The 18,103-nt window shown below is 28.4% G+C and overlaps 1 protein-coding gene across 1 annotated transcript in view; it reads right to left on the bottom strand.

The window, feature by feature from the left end:
- Cpsf160 (cleavage and polyadenylation specificity factor subunit 1) overlaps positions 1-18,103 on the bottom strand; it is an 86,288-nt gene that overhangs the window by 14,358 nt on the left and 53,827 nt on the right. Inside the window, exons 19-24 of the mRNA XM_075358570.1 lie at positions 16,905-17,090; positions 14,318-14,407; positions 9,497-9,655; positions 4,957-5,109; positions 4,224-4,400; positions 2,068-2,200 (exon numbers count right to left, since the gene is read on the bottom strand). Of these exons, the coding sequence (XP_075214685.1) occupies positions 2,068-2,200; positions 4,224-4,400; positions 4,957-5,109; positions 9,497-9,655; positions 14,318-14,407; positions 16,905-17,090 (898 nt within the window). The remainder of the gene's footprint in view (positions 1-2,067; positions 2,201-4,223; positions 4,401-4,956; positions 5,110-9,496; positions 9,656-14,317; positions 14,408-16,904; positions 17,091-18,103) is intronic.

Genomic DNA, 18,103 nt, shown 5'->3' with positions numbered 1-18,103 from the left:
AATCGTAGCATCTTTATCTTTTCACCTTGTACTGTTACTCCGAATCTAAATTGTTCTTTAACATCATTAACTGCTAGTTCCATGTAAAGATTAAAAAGTAACGGAGATAGGGAACATCCTTGTCGGACTCCCTTTCTTATTACGGCTTCTTTCTTATGTTCTTCAATTGTTACTGTTGCTGTTTGGTTCCTGTACATGTTAGCAATTGTTCTTCTATCTCTGTATTTGAATCCTAATTTTTTTAAAAAGCTGAACATTTTATTCCAGTCTACATTATCGAATGCCTTTTCTAGGTCTATAAACGCCAAGTATGTTGGTTTTTTTTTCTTTAATCTTCCTTCTACTATTAATCTGAGGCCTAAAATTGCTTCCCTTGTCCCTATACTTTTCCTGAAACCAAATTGGTCTTCTCCTAACACTTCCTCCACTCTCCTCTCAAATTCTTCTGTATAGAATTCTAGTTAAGATTTTTGATGCATGACTAGTTAAACTAATTGTTCTGTATTCTTCACATTTATCTGCCCCTGCTTTCTTTGGTATCATTACTATAACACTTTTTTTGAAGTCTGACGGAAATTCCCCTTTTTCATAAATATTACACACCACTTTGTATAATCTATCAATCGCTTCCTCACCTGCACTGCGCAGTAATTCTACAGGTATTCCGTCTATTCCAGGAGCCTTTCTGCCATTTAAATCTTTTAATGCTCTCTTAAATTCAGATCTCAGTATTGTTCTCCCATTTCATCCTCCTCAACTTCCTCTCTTCCTCTATAACACCATTTTCTAATTCATTTCCTCCGTATAACTCTTCAATATATTCCACCCTTCTATCGACTTTACCTTTCGTATTATATATTGGTGTACCATCTTTGTTTAACACATTATTAATTTTAATTTTTGTACCCCAAAATTTTCCTTAACTTTCCTGTATGCTCCGTCTAGTTTACCAATGTTCATTTCTCTTTCCACTTCTGAACACTTTTCTTTAATCCACTCTTCTTTCGCCAATTTGCACTTCCTGTTTATAGCATTTCTTAATTGCAGAGTTCCTTTTACTTTCTTCATCACTAGCATTCTTATATTTTCTACGTGCATCCATCAGCTGCAATATAACGTCTGAAACCCAAGGTTTTCTACCAGTTCTCTTTATTCCAGAACATTTCATTTATCATAAAAGATATAAGAACCAATGTAGTTGTTAAATTATATTAGTTTTATATCCGTGCAAAGAAGATCAAGGAAACACTGAAAATCAGACCACATCAATTACCTACCCCATGATGAATTACCTCATACCAAATGACAAGTATTAATTACTTAAATTCTATTTAAATCAAGGAATATATCATTAAATTCCTTATTTTACATCAAGGAAGTTAAAATATATTAAACTTCTAGAATCCATTGTGCTTGAAATTTATGACTTTTAAAATATAGTTCTTCTATGTAAGCTAAATTCCGTAACCAAACAGTCATAGATGACTAGCTTGTTTCATGTTGTATCTCAACAAGAGAAACAAGTCATTTCCAAAATGATATTTTAAAAAATAAATAATTACACCATAACAGGTTTATTAGAGAAAATAAGGAGTAAAGTGGGTTTTTGTTGCCTTCTTCCCTGAACCAAACCAACACACATCAGCAAGCTAAGTCCATGAAAATTCAGGTAATATTCAGCTCTGCAAGTAACAGGCTTTACTCCACTCAACACAGAGTCTAAGTTCATAGTAAACATTGTTCTCCTCTAAGAAAGATAACTCTAACTGGTATTTCTTGTGTAACATATGCAGTTTCATGATTTACAGTCATCTAAAAGACTGGGACATACATGAATACACAATAATATACCGCTAGTAGTAAAAAAAAAATTATTCACTACTCCTAAAACAGTTGGAGAAATAAATAACTATATAATTACTGTATATAGAGTTGGTTTATAGATAATTATAAATTAATGGATTGGTTTAGATTGAAAACATTATGTGGCAATGTTAATACAATGTAATTTATGTTATGTTAAAACGTAACATGAAAATATGTTTCAAAAAATAAATAATAAATTACCTCCATAACTTTCCCGTGATTCAGGTTGGTACATATACAGAACTAAATTTTTCTCTCTATCAGAAACAAGGAATCCCATTTGAGTGTTATCTAGAAGAAATTCTACGGTATAAACTTCAGATGGTCGAAAATCCTAATAAAATTAGTAAAGAAAATAAATTAAAATAATTTAATAAAGAATTATAATTTTTTTTAAAAGATGAATTTAAGTGAAACTGATAAAATCAGAAATAGCACACACTTTCATCACTGTTTATAACATCATTTACAAGTCTTTGTAACTCTGTATTAAATTACGTAGTAACTTGTCAAGTGTTATTTTAAATTGATATCATTACTCATACTCGGCATTCAAGGAGACCCTTAAAATAATAAATAAAAAATTAAAATAGTAATAATAAATTACAACAAAAATTGCAGTGGTTCTATATATAACCAACTCTCTAGTCTCCTTTAGCTTAATGAACTTGTCCATTTTTTCTTTTGTTACATACATTTATGGAAATCTTCAGTATTGAAAATATTCAAGGCTACCAGCATTTTCTTTTTCATTTTGCTGACATTAATAAAATATTTCTTCAGTCAGTCACATGATGCTATTGAAATGAAAAATAATATAATAATCACATTAATTATCAGAAAGAAAGAATATTCTTACCTCATTCCAAACTAAAATCAGACCAAAAGACAATCTTTGAATTGCAAATGGACCAAAAATATTCCAGTAATATACCTCACCTCATACCAATGGCAATCTCTGCCTTAAATCAATTATATTTTTTCAATTTAGTTAGCAAATAATATCATTTTCCCGCTAACAAAAGAAACTGTTGATTGTGATTTGTCTTCCTAAAATGTTCTTAGAAGAGATATGTACGACTAGCTCAACCATTTGTTGCTTGCTTATAACAGCAAGTTTTATAAAACTGTATAAAATACAATATTTTTTTGCACTTTTTTCTTGTTTTTATTTTAATAGTCCAATATGTTGTAAAGAAACAGCTGTATTAAACTTTTAATGAATAAAGGTGCCAAATCCATTTGTTCACATTTTCTCAGAACAAAATAATCAAAACTATGCACATCTAGAGTAGAATATATTCACTACAGAGTAGAATATATGCACATCTAGAGTAGAATATATTCATTATAGAGTAGAATATATGCACATCTAGAGTAGAATATATTCACTAATGTCCTTTTCTGCAGAGTAATTTTAAAATAAAATTATAGTCTTTAATAACTTGTACTAGGCTGTAATACTGTCTTTCATATAAACTGAATAATAGGTGTACTACTTTTTAAATAAGGATACACTTTTAATTTCTCAAACTAAATAACATAACTATAATGGAACAGAATCTTGTTTGATACATAATCAAAATTTACAGATATATTAATATATGAAGTTATTTCAGCAGCTTTCACACATCTGCAACTTAGTAGCTGCAGATATGTAAAAGCAGGTTTAGTAAATGCTGCTTTTTACTAGTAAATTAATATCATTTACGAAAGTTTTTTTTACTAAAAAACACTAAAAATCTCCATCATAATATAACACACTGGTTCACTAAAAATCTCCATCATAATATAACACACTGGTTCTTCATAGTTGACAAATAATGATGGCTGATATGCTAAATTTACATAGATTAGAATATCATTCATTCATACTATCATAAGGAAAACATAATGGAAATGAGCTAAAATGTTAATTTCTAAAAAAAAGCAAGTTGAATCAACGGCTTCTGAAATCTGCTTAAATTAAAATTAACCATATCACAAATCAAGATTTTCCCTGCCACCTGAGATAATGAGTCTGCCTACATTACCAAGAAAAGGAGAGAATTACAAACACAAAAGCAGGGAATTTGTATATTAAAGCAAAGGACAGCAATTGTAAAATTAGTGCAAATTATCAAAAAAACTGCATTACAAATCATACAAATGATCATTAACAAAACAAGCAGCCTGATTATCCACAAGAAAATTTTAACTGCCACTGATCAATAATAATAATAACAAAATGTCATTATTAATACAAAATTAAAACACAACGCACTTAATTTCAATAAAACCTGACAATACTTCTGATCAAAGATCATTACAGGGAGGTGATTTCATGGATAAAAATTTCAACTAGAACTATTACTTACCCTGCTAACAAGTGACAGTGTTCTGTATTCCTCTTGAAATCGAAGCAAAGAAATTGATTTATATACATCAGCAACTAATATTAAGCTTTTAATGGCCAATATTTGGTGAATGTATATTTGTGTATCAATAAATGCAACACCAACCAAATCATTATCTTTCAATTGCCAAATATATATCTATAAAAATAAAACAGTAAAAGTTCTTTAAAGAAATGTTACTGATAAAATATACATAAGTAAGCTTACTTTATAAGTAATAAAAACATATAAGTAGCATGAGGAAGCCTTAGATTAGGTATGGGCAGTACAATTGCCCCCTATTCTATACTTTTCGCTTTTATTACTATTTATACAATCTAACATGCATAACCAGTGTGAGAAGTTTAACAGATGTAACTACTTCATCTGCTGTATTATAAAATAATTATTTTCATTATAATTATGAATTATTTTAAACAAGGACACTCCAACTTCTGTTTTGAAATTGGAAAAATACATGTCTGTACTATTTACTTGTTACAATTGAAAAGAATAAAAGAAAATAAGCAATGAAGTAGATATAACTAAAAACCATTATATCAGATACATATCATCATAATCATCATCATTACATGTTTCTGCTCCTTAAATAATCTAACATAAATGTAAACCTAATGCAGAAAGTTTCAGTCAATTTTAATAGAACAATTTAAGAGTAATGTACAATGGTGAATTTTCATCTAGCTTTGCTTACCTTTTGTCCAACAGCAGATACAAGGAAACCCATAGCATGTGTCATTGCTGTCACTGGTCCCTTTTGTTCTTTTGAGTACAACATTTTAAATCTATTCTTAGTCAAGGGTTGACCTGGCTCAGGAACAACTTCAATTATATCAAATATCAATATCTGAAAAAAATTGTATAAATTTTAAAATGATTTTAAGTAAACTACATAATTTAGTAAATTATTCACTGGCTGTTTAACACTTTGGCTGCAGTACCAGTTAATGTCCTTTATGAGCATTTACAGTGAAGCATCCTATTAGTGCAGTAGTATATGTAAAGGAGTGGTCAGTTTTACAATTGAAACCTAAACAAGATAGACATTTGTACAATTCATAACATTGCTAACACAAGTAATTCTATCAATGATTGCACGGAAAACTTTAGAAAAAGCAAAAGCTTTCATGATATGCGTGTCCTACTTTTTCTGTTTTACCTCGAGAATCACCATAAGGTATTACTTCAGAGGATGAATGAAGATGATATGTATGAATATAGATGAAGTGTAGTCTTTTACATCGACTATTCCTTACATCGACATCTACATCTTTTACATCGACTAATAGATCGACTATTCCTGAAATCTGTAGTTCATTGAAACCCAATCACCAGTGTCCATGATCTAGTATTTAAATCTGTATAAAAGTAACTGCCTTTACTAGGATAAGAACCTTAAAACTCTCAACTTCAAAATCAGCTGATTTGCGATAATAAGTTCCCCACTAAGACCAACCCAGTGGGTTATATATGCGTGTCCTGTAACATACCAGTGGAAACATGAATATTAAACAATGTGGACTTGCAACATACAAAAATTATTTACCACACCAACATATTAAAGTGCATGAATTGTTTATAATATGCCTGTTTTAAATTACTCCTCAGGAACTATGAAAAAGGAAGCATAAAAACACATATAATAAATTTCAAAAACTGTATACATTAAAACCTTGTTACAGACAAAATAAAGCATACAGGATGCATTCAGAGAAAACTTCAGTTATAAAAAACAGAATATTTTCATTCCAATTAATTATCTACATATTTTAGATGTTATCAAAACTTTAAAAAGAATCATTTTGTACACCAATACAGACAAGTTATTTAAAACTACAACCAGTAATATAATTGGCTTCAATAATAAACAAAACAACTCTTTTCAACTTTATTTACGGTTTCCTGAAATGTTGTTATAATATATATTTCATATGTTCCTTTTACAGAAGTCTGATTAAATATACTACAACCACAATCTTTTTGCATAGATTCCCATTTAAATTCCTCCCACCATATATAATATGAAAGTGAAATCATTCATCTTTATCTTTAAAAAATGTGACCTTACTTATGGAGTTAATAAACATGAGCTGTCAAACTGATGAAATCACAAACTTAAGTGTACAGAAACACTTATGGAACTGCATACATGTATTTGCATATGTGTACATTAACAAATGCATTCATGATTGTTATATACTGTGCAATTTAGTTAAGTAAAGAACTCTTTCATTTAAATAATCTGACTCTTCTACCTCTTAAAAAATTAAAACAACTTTTATTCATTTTTAAAAAAAAATTAAACATAAATTGTATTTTTTTTAAAAATCAGTTTTAATAATAATAAATGGATTGAATATGAATAATAATAATAATTACAATTGCCTAATATAACAACCAAAGAATTTGTTTTTTATCCTTATATCGTCTTCAATTCTTAAACACAATTATAACTTATATAAAAAATAATAATTTTATTAATTCCTAATGTAATAATACCAAATGTTATTTTTATACCGATTAAACACTGAATGATGTCAATTTTATGATTTCAAATCTTAAGCTCAGAATGTAAAATACAATAACAGAAGCCGGCCAACATAACAGTTTGAAATTTCTCTCAACAGTCAATCAAACTTAAATTCATAAACAACTTTGCGTTCACATCATGAACAATTATTTTGGAGGTTTATTTCGTGTTTGAATTAATATTTGTAAATAAATTTAATTTTTCAAATTGTTCTAATTTATTAGCATTGTTATCAACAATTTAACTGTACAACCAAATCTTATTTTTATATAAATTACTTATAGTTGTTAATCTATGCTTGTTAAAAATGAGATGTTCAGACATTTTATATAATTCTGAATTTCCACTATTGTAAGATGTAATATGTTCTGTTTGTTAATATTAACATTTAGAAAAGGAAATACTTATAAACTAAACTAATAGGATTTAACGAGAAGTTTCTTTTCTTGACACTTCATTAAGTTTCAATATTTATATATTTATTGTTGCTAACACTCATAAATACAATAGGTATAATTCACAAAAATGATTGAATATAAAATCTACTTCTAATTTTAAAAAGTTGTAAAGCCTTTCTTTCTAGCAAACTTAAGTGTATATAATTGAGGTACTATAATTCCTGAAACTTGTAACAATTTTCCAATTTCATGGACCAAACAATAAACAATAACAATATGAGTAACATGTTATAAAGAAGTAAAATCTAACAATATTAGTTACTATTTCATTTGAACCATTATGCAAGGCAGGTCAGAGCACAAACTAGAAAAATTATATTCAAGTACAATTATTTTAAATGCACTGATTAATATATAATGCAGTTTCAAAATATCATATTACTTTTGAAAAACCTTTTTTTAACAGAAATTAATCTGTATAATAAAAAAAAAAAAAAAACTACATCAGGGAGTAAAATTTAGAATATATAAATTGTAAGAACCAAATAAAATTTTAGAACTAAATAAAATTTTTTAAAAACTTATTTTAGGTTAGTTTTTAAACTTTATCTCTCCACCATTTTCACATTTCTAAATGCCTGAAGAAATATAATTTTCTCTCAATATCAGATCCAAGTAATCAAACAGAAATTTGTTACTTCAGAACACATTAGGTAAAAAATGTTTGGTTTATGAAATTTTATTTTTTCAGTTCTGGAAAATTTAAATGTAATTAATGCATGCACATACAAACATATTTTGTTACAAATATAGTTTGATAGGCTGATTCGATACTTTCATTTAAATTCATACATCTCATGAACAGTAGCATGAATGAAGGACTTATCCTTCATACTTTTTATCTAGACTGGACAGTGTTTTTCTGTTAATATCATTGTAGAAAATGTTTTGTTCAAGCAGATCAAAAGTCATACATAACTATATAATGTATTTTCTCATCAGCCAATATTTATCTACTCAGCCAAATTTTTTTTTCTGCAGATAAAAGAAAAGTTAAAGGTCTTCAAAAAAGTTCTCAATATTACTAAACTCATAAGAGCTGTTTATCAACAACAACAATAATAATAATAACAAACTATCTTCTTGATCTGAGTAAAAGTAAACTACATCCTTATTACTTGTTAGTACAGCAATATCTGTATCTCAGAATAGTAAAAAAAACCCTTAAAATTAAAAGGCATGACATAAGGATACAATGACAACAACCAAATCCCCATCTAGTAAAATAGTTCCCACAGATTAAAAATGTTAAACAAATGTGGATGAAATTTTACTGCCTACATACTGCAACTTTACGGACCATATTTAGTGGTTAGTGACAACAGCAGTTGATGTCACTTAAAATGTATTAATATTTTTAAAAATGTTACATTGTACATTTAGTTTTCATTTTATTTGTTGATCATTCTGCAAAGTTCATCCATTCCATCATTTTATAATTTTTGGTACCAGAATCTGGTAAAATCATGAATTTTTAATGCTGCAACTCGTATTATCTAAATTAATTAATTACAACTTATTTGGTTAGTAAAATGTTAATATTTTAGTCTGTTACTGTTCAGTTAACTTGTTTCTAACAAAGGTCATTTTAATAATATTAAAACAGTAAACACGTTTTAGTGGTCAAATTCAAGAATCTAGTTTCAAAGTCATCTTGATTGCAGGTTACCTTAGTTATTTTTGAAGAGTTTACATTACGTATCTAAATTAGAATAGGCAAAAAATTACAAAACTGAAAGTAATTAAGCTATCAAAAGGTTTGTATGCCAATTCTTTTCACTTATTTTATGGTTTCAAATAAATTAAATTTAGAAAGTAATTCACACACAATCACAATCCAAATTAAATCAATATACTGCCCCCCTGTAATTCATGTAGTGTAGATCACAATTTATGTTTACCAATATAGAATTTGAATGAAGTGGTTTTAAGATAAAACTGGAAGAAAAATATCCCACTAACAAATCTCAATACAATTTGACTACTGAGAACAGTTAAGGTTTCCAAGATTGATGGATGGAAGCGTAGAATGAAAAAAAAAATAGCTAGGCAAAATACTCAAAGAAAAATCTAAAATAATATATCAAATGATAAACTGCTTCTTAAAAGTAAAAAAAAATAAGAATCTTTTGGCTCAATAAAGTTATGTTAGTTACAAATATAAAAATCTAGCAAAAAACATCCTACATCTTACTTTTAAATTTCAAACTAAAAAGCAATCATAAAAATTTATAAAAAAATCTCACCCTGCCACGACTTGTAATATCCTCACTGTAGTTATAATTGGTGCCAAGTGCAATGTAACCTTTAAGTCCGCTTCTGGTACCCTCATAGGCTAAACTTACATTCTTCAGGCATGTTACATGTTCCCAATCTTCTAACTCCATTCTAGTGTTCGGTATAACCTATAAAATAGCATTAAAAAATGTTACAATTATAGATTTATAAACTTAAGTAGATTTAATATTACAACTTTAAACACATACAGCTAATTAATTATGTAACATTTACTTGATATAATACAAGGAACAAAATCAGTTCAAAATCCACACATCCTTTCTCCTTTCCTAAAAAATAAACAAAATTAAGTAACAACAAATTAAACTAAAATTCCGTATGACTCTGAAGAATACAAACAACTTCTTTCACAATACTTATTGTAGGCTGTTGGTGGAACATGACATTTATGTTTGTATTCTTGTATTCTGTTTATATTCTTTCTATATGCATTTTAATGGTTTTCACATTTTATAAAAAAAAGAAAAAAAATCACAAAAAATACTACCAAAATTTATGTTTAATTTTTTTCATATATTCTAATTACTTTATTCAAATCATCACCCATGAAACAAATTTTTACAGCAATTTAATTTAATTTTTAATATTATGTATTGTAAGACTGGTATAACGGACCTAAGTAATGGATCCTGCCAATTAAGAAGAAAATAGTAGAAAATATAATAGAAGAATCCAGAAAGGAGAAAAGAAATCCTTTTTACTTCCTTGTACAAAGTAAAGGAAGTATTATTATCACGAAAAATTTTGGTATCCAAATTTCAACAGAAATATACATTTTGACTAGTTTTGGTGTGACATCTGTACGTACATATGTATGTATCTTGCATAGCTCAAAAACGATTAGCTGTAGGATGTTGAAATTTTGGTTTTAGAACTATTGTAACATCTAGTTGTGCACCTCCCCTTTTGATTGCAATCAAAAGTGTCCAAAAAAGCCCAAAATCCAAAAAAATTTAGATTTTCGACTTTTGCAGTAATAATCCCTAATTGAGAGCTTTTCAACGATATATCCTAAATTATACTTATTTCATTGGTTCCAGAGTTATAGTCAAATAACATTTTAATTAATGAAATATTTAGACCTTAGGGGAAGGCATATCAGTTTGAATCAGTCTTTATCTCCTTTTTTTTAATTTAAATATATTGATTTATTAATAATTATTAAACTCTCACTGTAAAAAATCTTTTACTATAAATAATAATTAAAAAATAACAAAAAAAAGAAAATGAAAAAATATCAGTTTTTAATGAAATAAAATTTTATGTACTTTTCATTTTAAAAAAATGACATGGAGTTTTGTATAGTCTCAGGTCACCATTCCTGAGATGTGTGGTTAATTGAAACCCAATCACCAAGGAACACTGGTATCCACGATCTAGTATTCAAATCCATATAAAAATAACTGCCTTTACAAGGATTTGAACCTTAGAACTCTTGACTTCAAAATCAGCTGATTTGTGATAAGGAGTTAACCACTAGACCAGGCCGGTGGCCTGTCCTTAGTAATACTCTCCGCTGACACACCAAAACAGACGTTGTTCTGTGAGAAGGGTTACCGGAGCACAGTAGGAATCTTATGGGAAAATGTGAGGGCAGATGATGATTCTCATCAGAGTTTGGTCCGGTCCTGTAGATAATGAGGATGGGAGTATAAATATTCCAGGGAAGACCAGTTGAAGGAGTGTCTGCAAGGAGAGACTGTGAGAAAGTGCTATAATAGAGTTCTGCGAGAGAGTTCTAAGCGAGGTGTGATTATGTGAGTTTGAGACGAGAGTATCCTGCAAGGAGTTATTATGAGAGTCAGTAAAAGAAATTTCTAGTGGGTACACTTTTGACGCAATTAATGTGACATCACAACTAATTTCTGTGTAGACATACATAAAAACACAAAATGGTTCGGTGAGTTACTGTTAGGTCAATAATATTACAAAAATTTTTAAAAACTTGCTTTACACTTCTTAATCATACTTTAATCAAATTATTATCATACATTGCATGAGTTTAATTAATAGGTTAATTTGGATTTCAAAAGATAATATCATATATTGAAATCTCTAATATATTTATAAAATATCAAACAAATTTTCAATCAAACATTTACTATACAAAGTAACGAAACAGTGAAGTTTTTATTTCATTTACTTAGTAACTGTGCCAAATTTCATCAACAGGCAATGTCAGGAAGTATGTCAAATTATTACATCCATACTTAATTTACCCCCATACAGGAAGATGTTTGCAAATGTAATGGTGAATATTGTATTGTCACCCGACCTTAGTAATTGTGCAAAATTTCATCAATCGGCAATGTCAGGAAGTATGTTAAATTAAGGATAAAAAAGTGATTTGAGGATAAACATAAAAAAAAAACATTGAGTTAAAGAAAAGCAAGTAAAAAGACAATGTACTAGATTTCATTCATAAATTGTTAGGGTGTTTTATTTGTGAACAGCAAAGGAATTTCCAGTGAAAGAACTTTACACTTGTCTTATCTATTGTACTATTGTTGTTAATACATGCCTAGATGTTAGAAGTTTTAAGATTATACCGGTCATGCTAATGTCTTTTGTCAATGGAACTGAATTATAACTACCTATAAATAACCACCCGTAAATAAATCCTGATGATTATTTAAAATTCTATTTTATATTCAATCACTGTTTATTATTATTATTATTGACTCCTGTAACTAAATAATACTTAACTACCAGTAAATAAATCCTGACAATTATTTTAAATTCTGATTTGTTTGTAATCACTGTTTATTATTATTGATATTTATTATTATTGTTGTGGTTGTGATTACTATGATTATTATTTGTTTATTATCATAATTTATTATTATTAGTTTGCTGTTGTCATTATTATTATTGTGAATATGTGAATTTTGCATTATGTTATCCACTTCTAGTGAATAATATCTTGTCAGTAAGGAATTCTATTCATTATATACATATTTTGTTACTATTCCAAATTTTAAAGGTCTCAGGAATTTTACATTCCGCATATTTCACAGATACCAATGATACAAACCATCATGGTTCAGTATTCTCTAAATTTATATTAAGTAGTTTTCTACCACTAGTTTTCTTTATACCTGCTCGTATAAGTGTCTATACTATCATTAACTCTACTGAGAATATTTTGTCTGTTACAGATTTTCCCCTTATTCTGAACAAATTTTAGGAAAGATTCAATTTCTTCAAGACCCTATAGGTAGTTTGAAAATTTTTCACACTGCAACATAACCTTTTACCCAGAAAATAATACTTATATTCAATAACAAAAGCACTTCTTCCTAATGCTCTAGTTAACTACACACAGACATTTTACCTTTACAATTATTTTTTTTGATTGCAGATATGAAAAATCTAACATAAAATTACAAGAAAAACTTCAAATGCAATAAAAGCAATAATGATGATCTTGTAAATTTCTCTATATTTAAACAAAATATATAGTAGCAATATTTTTCCTTCCATCAATTAGACTCCCAGTAAGCAGGAAAAAGATTGCAAATATAAAAATAAACTTAAAATTTATCAGCACAACAGATTTTAGATTTTAAGTCTGTTTCTACTAGTGCACAATAATAAAATATAATTTTGAAACGTCAAAGGAAAAAAATATATTTAAAAATACAGAGACAGAATGGCACCAAAACATTCCTCAACTGTAAGACAGCCGTGCAACACACTTCTAGGTCTAATATCAGTCTAAGGGTCATTGTAGTGTGTGTATAACATTACATAATCATGTCAGTGAAGTCAGTACATATGATTTTATAATCTCATGGTAGTATCAATCAGAGATGGCTCTTAAATTCAAACAAGATTCTTGGTGACCTCAATAAACTGGAGACTTAAATCCTTTGTCAGGCTTTTAAAAAATACTTTTTACATCAGTTACAGGTTTTAGAGTGCTATGTATGTTTCAAAGCTAGTAGCACTCCTTAAAAATGATCACTGAGGACAATTAACCAACAGAAACATTAAAAAAGCGGTAGGAAAACTGAGAATTTGTTCCTTCCTCAAAATAACAGTTTTTGGCAGAAAACATAGTTGTAGACCCACACACATTCTTCCGACCTAGTAAGGTATCTTACAACCCTTCTTATTCCTCCCAATGGCTGAAAGGCTGTCACTTCGGCAGTACATAAACCATCCAAGCACAGTTACAAGCAGTACTGAAAGGCCTTCAGGAACATAATTTACCAGTACTTTTGAGACATAGAAGAGGAACTGGAATCCTTGTTTATATTTAGAGACCATTTTGAGGAGAATTATTAAACAGTATGGTAAAATTAAAAATCTTTTTTTTTCTAGGAACATTCTTATATCTCATAAATGAATGTTTTCATAATTTTATGGTGTTTCAATAAAGCAATGGGTAATGGGAAAAATTTTTTTAAATATGATTAAGAAGAATTTCCAATTAATGCTAGAAATTTTCTGTTACCCAAGCAAGAATTTTATCACAGATGTCAAGAAAAAATTTAAGCATTTGAAAACTTATGCATGATAAGCTTCAAAAGCCAGCAAAAGCAGCACATATCCTAATGGATGAAGTGCAGGAAAAGCTATAATGCATAGTGCACTGTGAAGTGTTTGTTTGTAATGCACATTAATGCATTATTTCTTTTAAAAAAAAGCAACTGAGATAACATAATCAAACTGTAACAAAATTAGAATAAAAATACAACAAGATATTAATTAAAGAGACAAAGATTTTTCTATATAAATTTAAAATAATGATTAAATATACTTACTTCCCATGATACTGGTGAAAATAGAAGCACACTGAATTTTTCTTGGATAGGAAATGGAAACCTATCATTTCTCTCTTCTACAGAAAGTTCCTATAAAAAAAAGAAAGTCAATTAGTTATCCTTTAAAAAAATTAATCCAACTGGTGTAAAACAGCTGTGCAATGATGCACTCACATGATGTATATTACAAGTGAGCAATATCATAATGTTGCAGTAGTGTTATTTTAAAACTCACACTACTACTTTCTATAAAATTTAATGAGTAAGACTAAAAAAAAACAAAAATTAAAAAACTTTGTTTTAACAGTTGAAAGAGTAAATATAAATGAGACAGAGTAGAAATTTTAGTAGGCATGTCTTAATTTCTTACTTTCCACTATCATATTACAAGGCATGTTTTGAATTTGCGAACTATATTCATCATGTAAAAAGATAATGCTTGTGTAGCTCGGTTAATTCAATCAATCGTCAGCTATTAACAACAATACTTTTTAGTCATTTTGTTGTTGGTTTTTATATTCATCCATTTATGATAGTGCTACTACTATTCATGATCCTGGCACATTTTTGATGGCAAAAAACAATCTTGATGGCAGAAATTCACAAGCAAATTTGTGACGTTTACAAGTCAAATATTATTTGATGGTAACATTCATTTTGAGAAGGGCGAATGAACATTCATGATGAAGAATGAAGCAGCCAGCCACAGTGATTACCGATGATTTTATTGTAAAAATTAATAAACGTTTGAGAAAACTGCTTCTCCACCATGTCATAATTGTCTTTGACATTTCCAGATATTTTACACTCTTTGACTTATGAAATTTTGAATGAAATATTGGGCAGTAAAAAGTTGTGTGCCAGATGGATGCTCAAGATGTTAACCAACATACATTGTCTTGCTGCAGTGCATGAATTTTTGCAGGATTACAAAAATGGTCTGAATTGTTTGATCACATTGTTACAGTAGTTGAACCTGGATTTCTTATTCATTTGTCAAAATAAAGCAGCATTCAATGTGATGGTGCACAACATCCTAGAATTTTGGCAAGGTTGTAGTGGTAAATAGAAACAAGAAACAGGTGCAAGATGAAACTGATTTCATGGGTTAGATCTCTGTTGGTAGTTTTTGCCAGTGTTTTTTCAAGTCCAAAAAATAACTGATTACAGTAAAAAAAAAAAACTGATATTATACTGTTAGGTAAGTAAAATAAGTATACTAAAAAAAAAAAAAAAAATGGTCATTCTACCTGAAAAGCCTCAACTACCACTGTAACAAAACAAAAAAATATTATAAATGCATTGGACCACCTTCAAACTCTACAATTCTCTTTGTATTACATGATTTTCAATTGTTTGATCCTCAAGAAGAAATCAAGAGAAAAATAATGAAGATATTGAAACTTTAAGCTATATGAATTAGAAACCAAAATTCCAATCTTAAGTGCACAAAAGATTAAAGACAAGGCTAAGTAGTATTATAAAATATTTCATAAAAAGTATAAAACAAAGTTTGGTTTAAATCTGAATAAACCTAAATTTTTCTGATCTGAAAATTAAACTTTTTACATTGCAAAGTTGCAAGCCTGTATAGTTAATATTTATCAATTAAAATTATAAACATTTTAATGTTTGCTAACACTAATACCTTCAATGTATACAATCAAACTAATATAATACTATTTGTTATTTATTTATTTATTAGTTTGTTTTCCTTTCAGTTTTATGTGATAGTGTTATAATAAAAGTTAGTGAATTGGCTTGTATGTAATTAGTTACACGGTTTTTATGAAAAAGAGAACATACATTACCGATACACCATCATCCTTCCTCTTTATTATTCTTTTTTTATTAATATCTTGAATCCTTTCCAATAAAATTTTCATTAAAACACTATTAATATTAACACTTTCTCATAAAGAAATGTACATTTAAAATATCAAGTTATTAAAACATAAAACATACACAACTATTGAAGAAATAAACCTTAGCAGACTGTATCAACAATCAATTTTACTACTGTGAATACCATTAACTAAGTTTTTCTTTTTTTATTTAAATAATCTTTTTTTTAGAATTAACTAAACTTCTTCAGTAAAACCTATTTTACAAGTGTGGTTTACGAAACATTTAAAAATATTTTACAGAAAAATGGAGTAATCGGCGATTAAATGTTAAAATAATATTTTCACTTAACTATTCAAATTTAAGATTTGAATTGTGATAAAACATAAGAATATTTTTCTGTAAGCTTAGGGAAACTCACAAAAAGTATTTTTCTTCCGATTTTTTTATAAAGATGATGACAAAGCATTTGCATAAAACAATTCCAGTGCCAAACAATTTAACATGTTGACATATATCTAACATTTATTAACAGTCTACATGTAAATATTTAAATATGTCTTATATTCATGTGAACATTAAGTGTATTACAGATTTAAATATGCATCACTTCTTGCAATGACAGAGTTAAAACCGAATAAAATTCAATAACATATGGTACTATTACAATCCAAAAAAGCACACAAATCAGACAACAAGAAGATAGTTTAATACATATTATGGTTAAAATGTTTGTACTCACCTTGTCTTCACCATTGAATTTATAATATTTGTTAGTAGGTTCTGCAAGACTAGTTACTATGCAATATGTTTTACTTTCTAAATGATATGTAACAAAATGTGGGGTACATCTCAAGGGTACCTTTCTTATAGGCCAAGGTGCATCATATGACAGATGAGTTGGCAGCACACAGATACGTAACTCAGACTGTAAACAAACAGGAAGTAAGTGCAACAGGCATAACAGTAGATTTAAACATAATAAATTGTAGTCAATAAAATGACAGTAAAAACAATAATGATGTAAAATGTTTAGCAAAGTAACAAAACCTGTTACAATTTTTTGTGACATTGTTTGCTATTTTTTTTTTAATAAAGTTATTTATTTATTTAGTCATAGATTAATAATATTAAAACATTATAACACTTAACAACAAACATTCCACAAAACTGATAAAAAATATTTAAAAGAATAATACAAAATAGAGTGAATCATGAAACATTGCCAGAAAATATAATTTAACAAACATTAACTGACAATTTAATGACATTAGGTCAGCTGTCCATTAAAGACAGATGGTGCAGTACTAAATTAAACTAGTGGCCTCTTCAAGATACGCCCTAGACTAGTATAACAGTTTGATGAGAAAAACCAGTTACAATTTGGGTAGCTTTCCTTATCTATGCAGCTCATCCACATACCCTTCATACCATGTTTTAATCCTGTCAAAGCTTTTCCATAAATTTCACGGTAATTTAGATCCTTCAGGATTTACTATAGTGTCAATTAGGTAGCGTACCTTGGGTTGAATTCTCAGCTTGATAACTATATGAAGAAAAAAGTAATGAGAATTTTTGTTTTTTGGAAAGAATTTTATTTATTCGTTTACATTAATGTTATCCCTTTCTAAGTCCCCATTAGATATTACACTTATGCCAAAACTTTTTCCAATCCTCGAAACACTTCTGGAACTCAAAGTTTGGAATAGTGTTTAGTTCTTTCAGCTATTTGCTTTTAATCTAATCTATTCTTGTAAAATGACGGCCCTTTAAGGTTCTCTTTATTTTTGCGAATAGAAAAAAGTCACGAAACAGTGTCTGGCGAATATGGCAGCAGGGGTATCATTACAGTGTTGTTTTTAGCTAAAAATTGATAAACAAGCAATGAAGTGTGAGCAGGCACAATTTCGTAGTGCAAAAGCCATGAATTGTTTCGCCACA

This window comes from Lycorma delicatula, chromosome 2 (assembly GCF_047948215.1).
Source record: "Lycorma delicatula isolate Av1 chromosome 2, ASM4794821v1, whole genome shotgun sequence".
NCBI lineage: Eukaryota > Metazoa > Arthropoda > Insecta > Hemiptera > Fulgoridae > Lycorma > Lycorma delicatula.
This window is presented reverse-complemented; position numbering and strand designations above follow the sequence as displayed.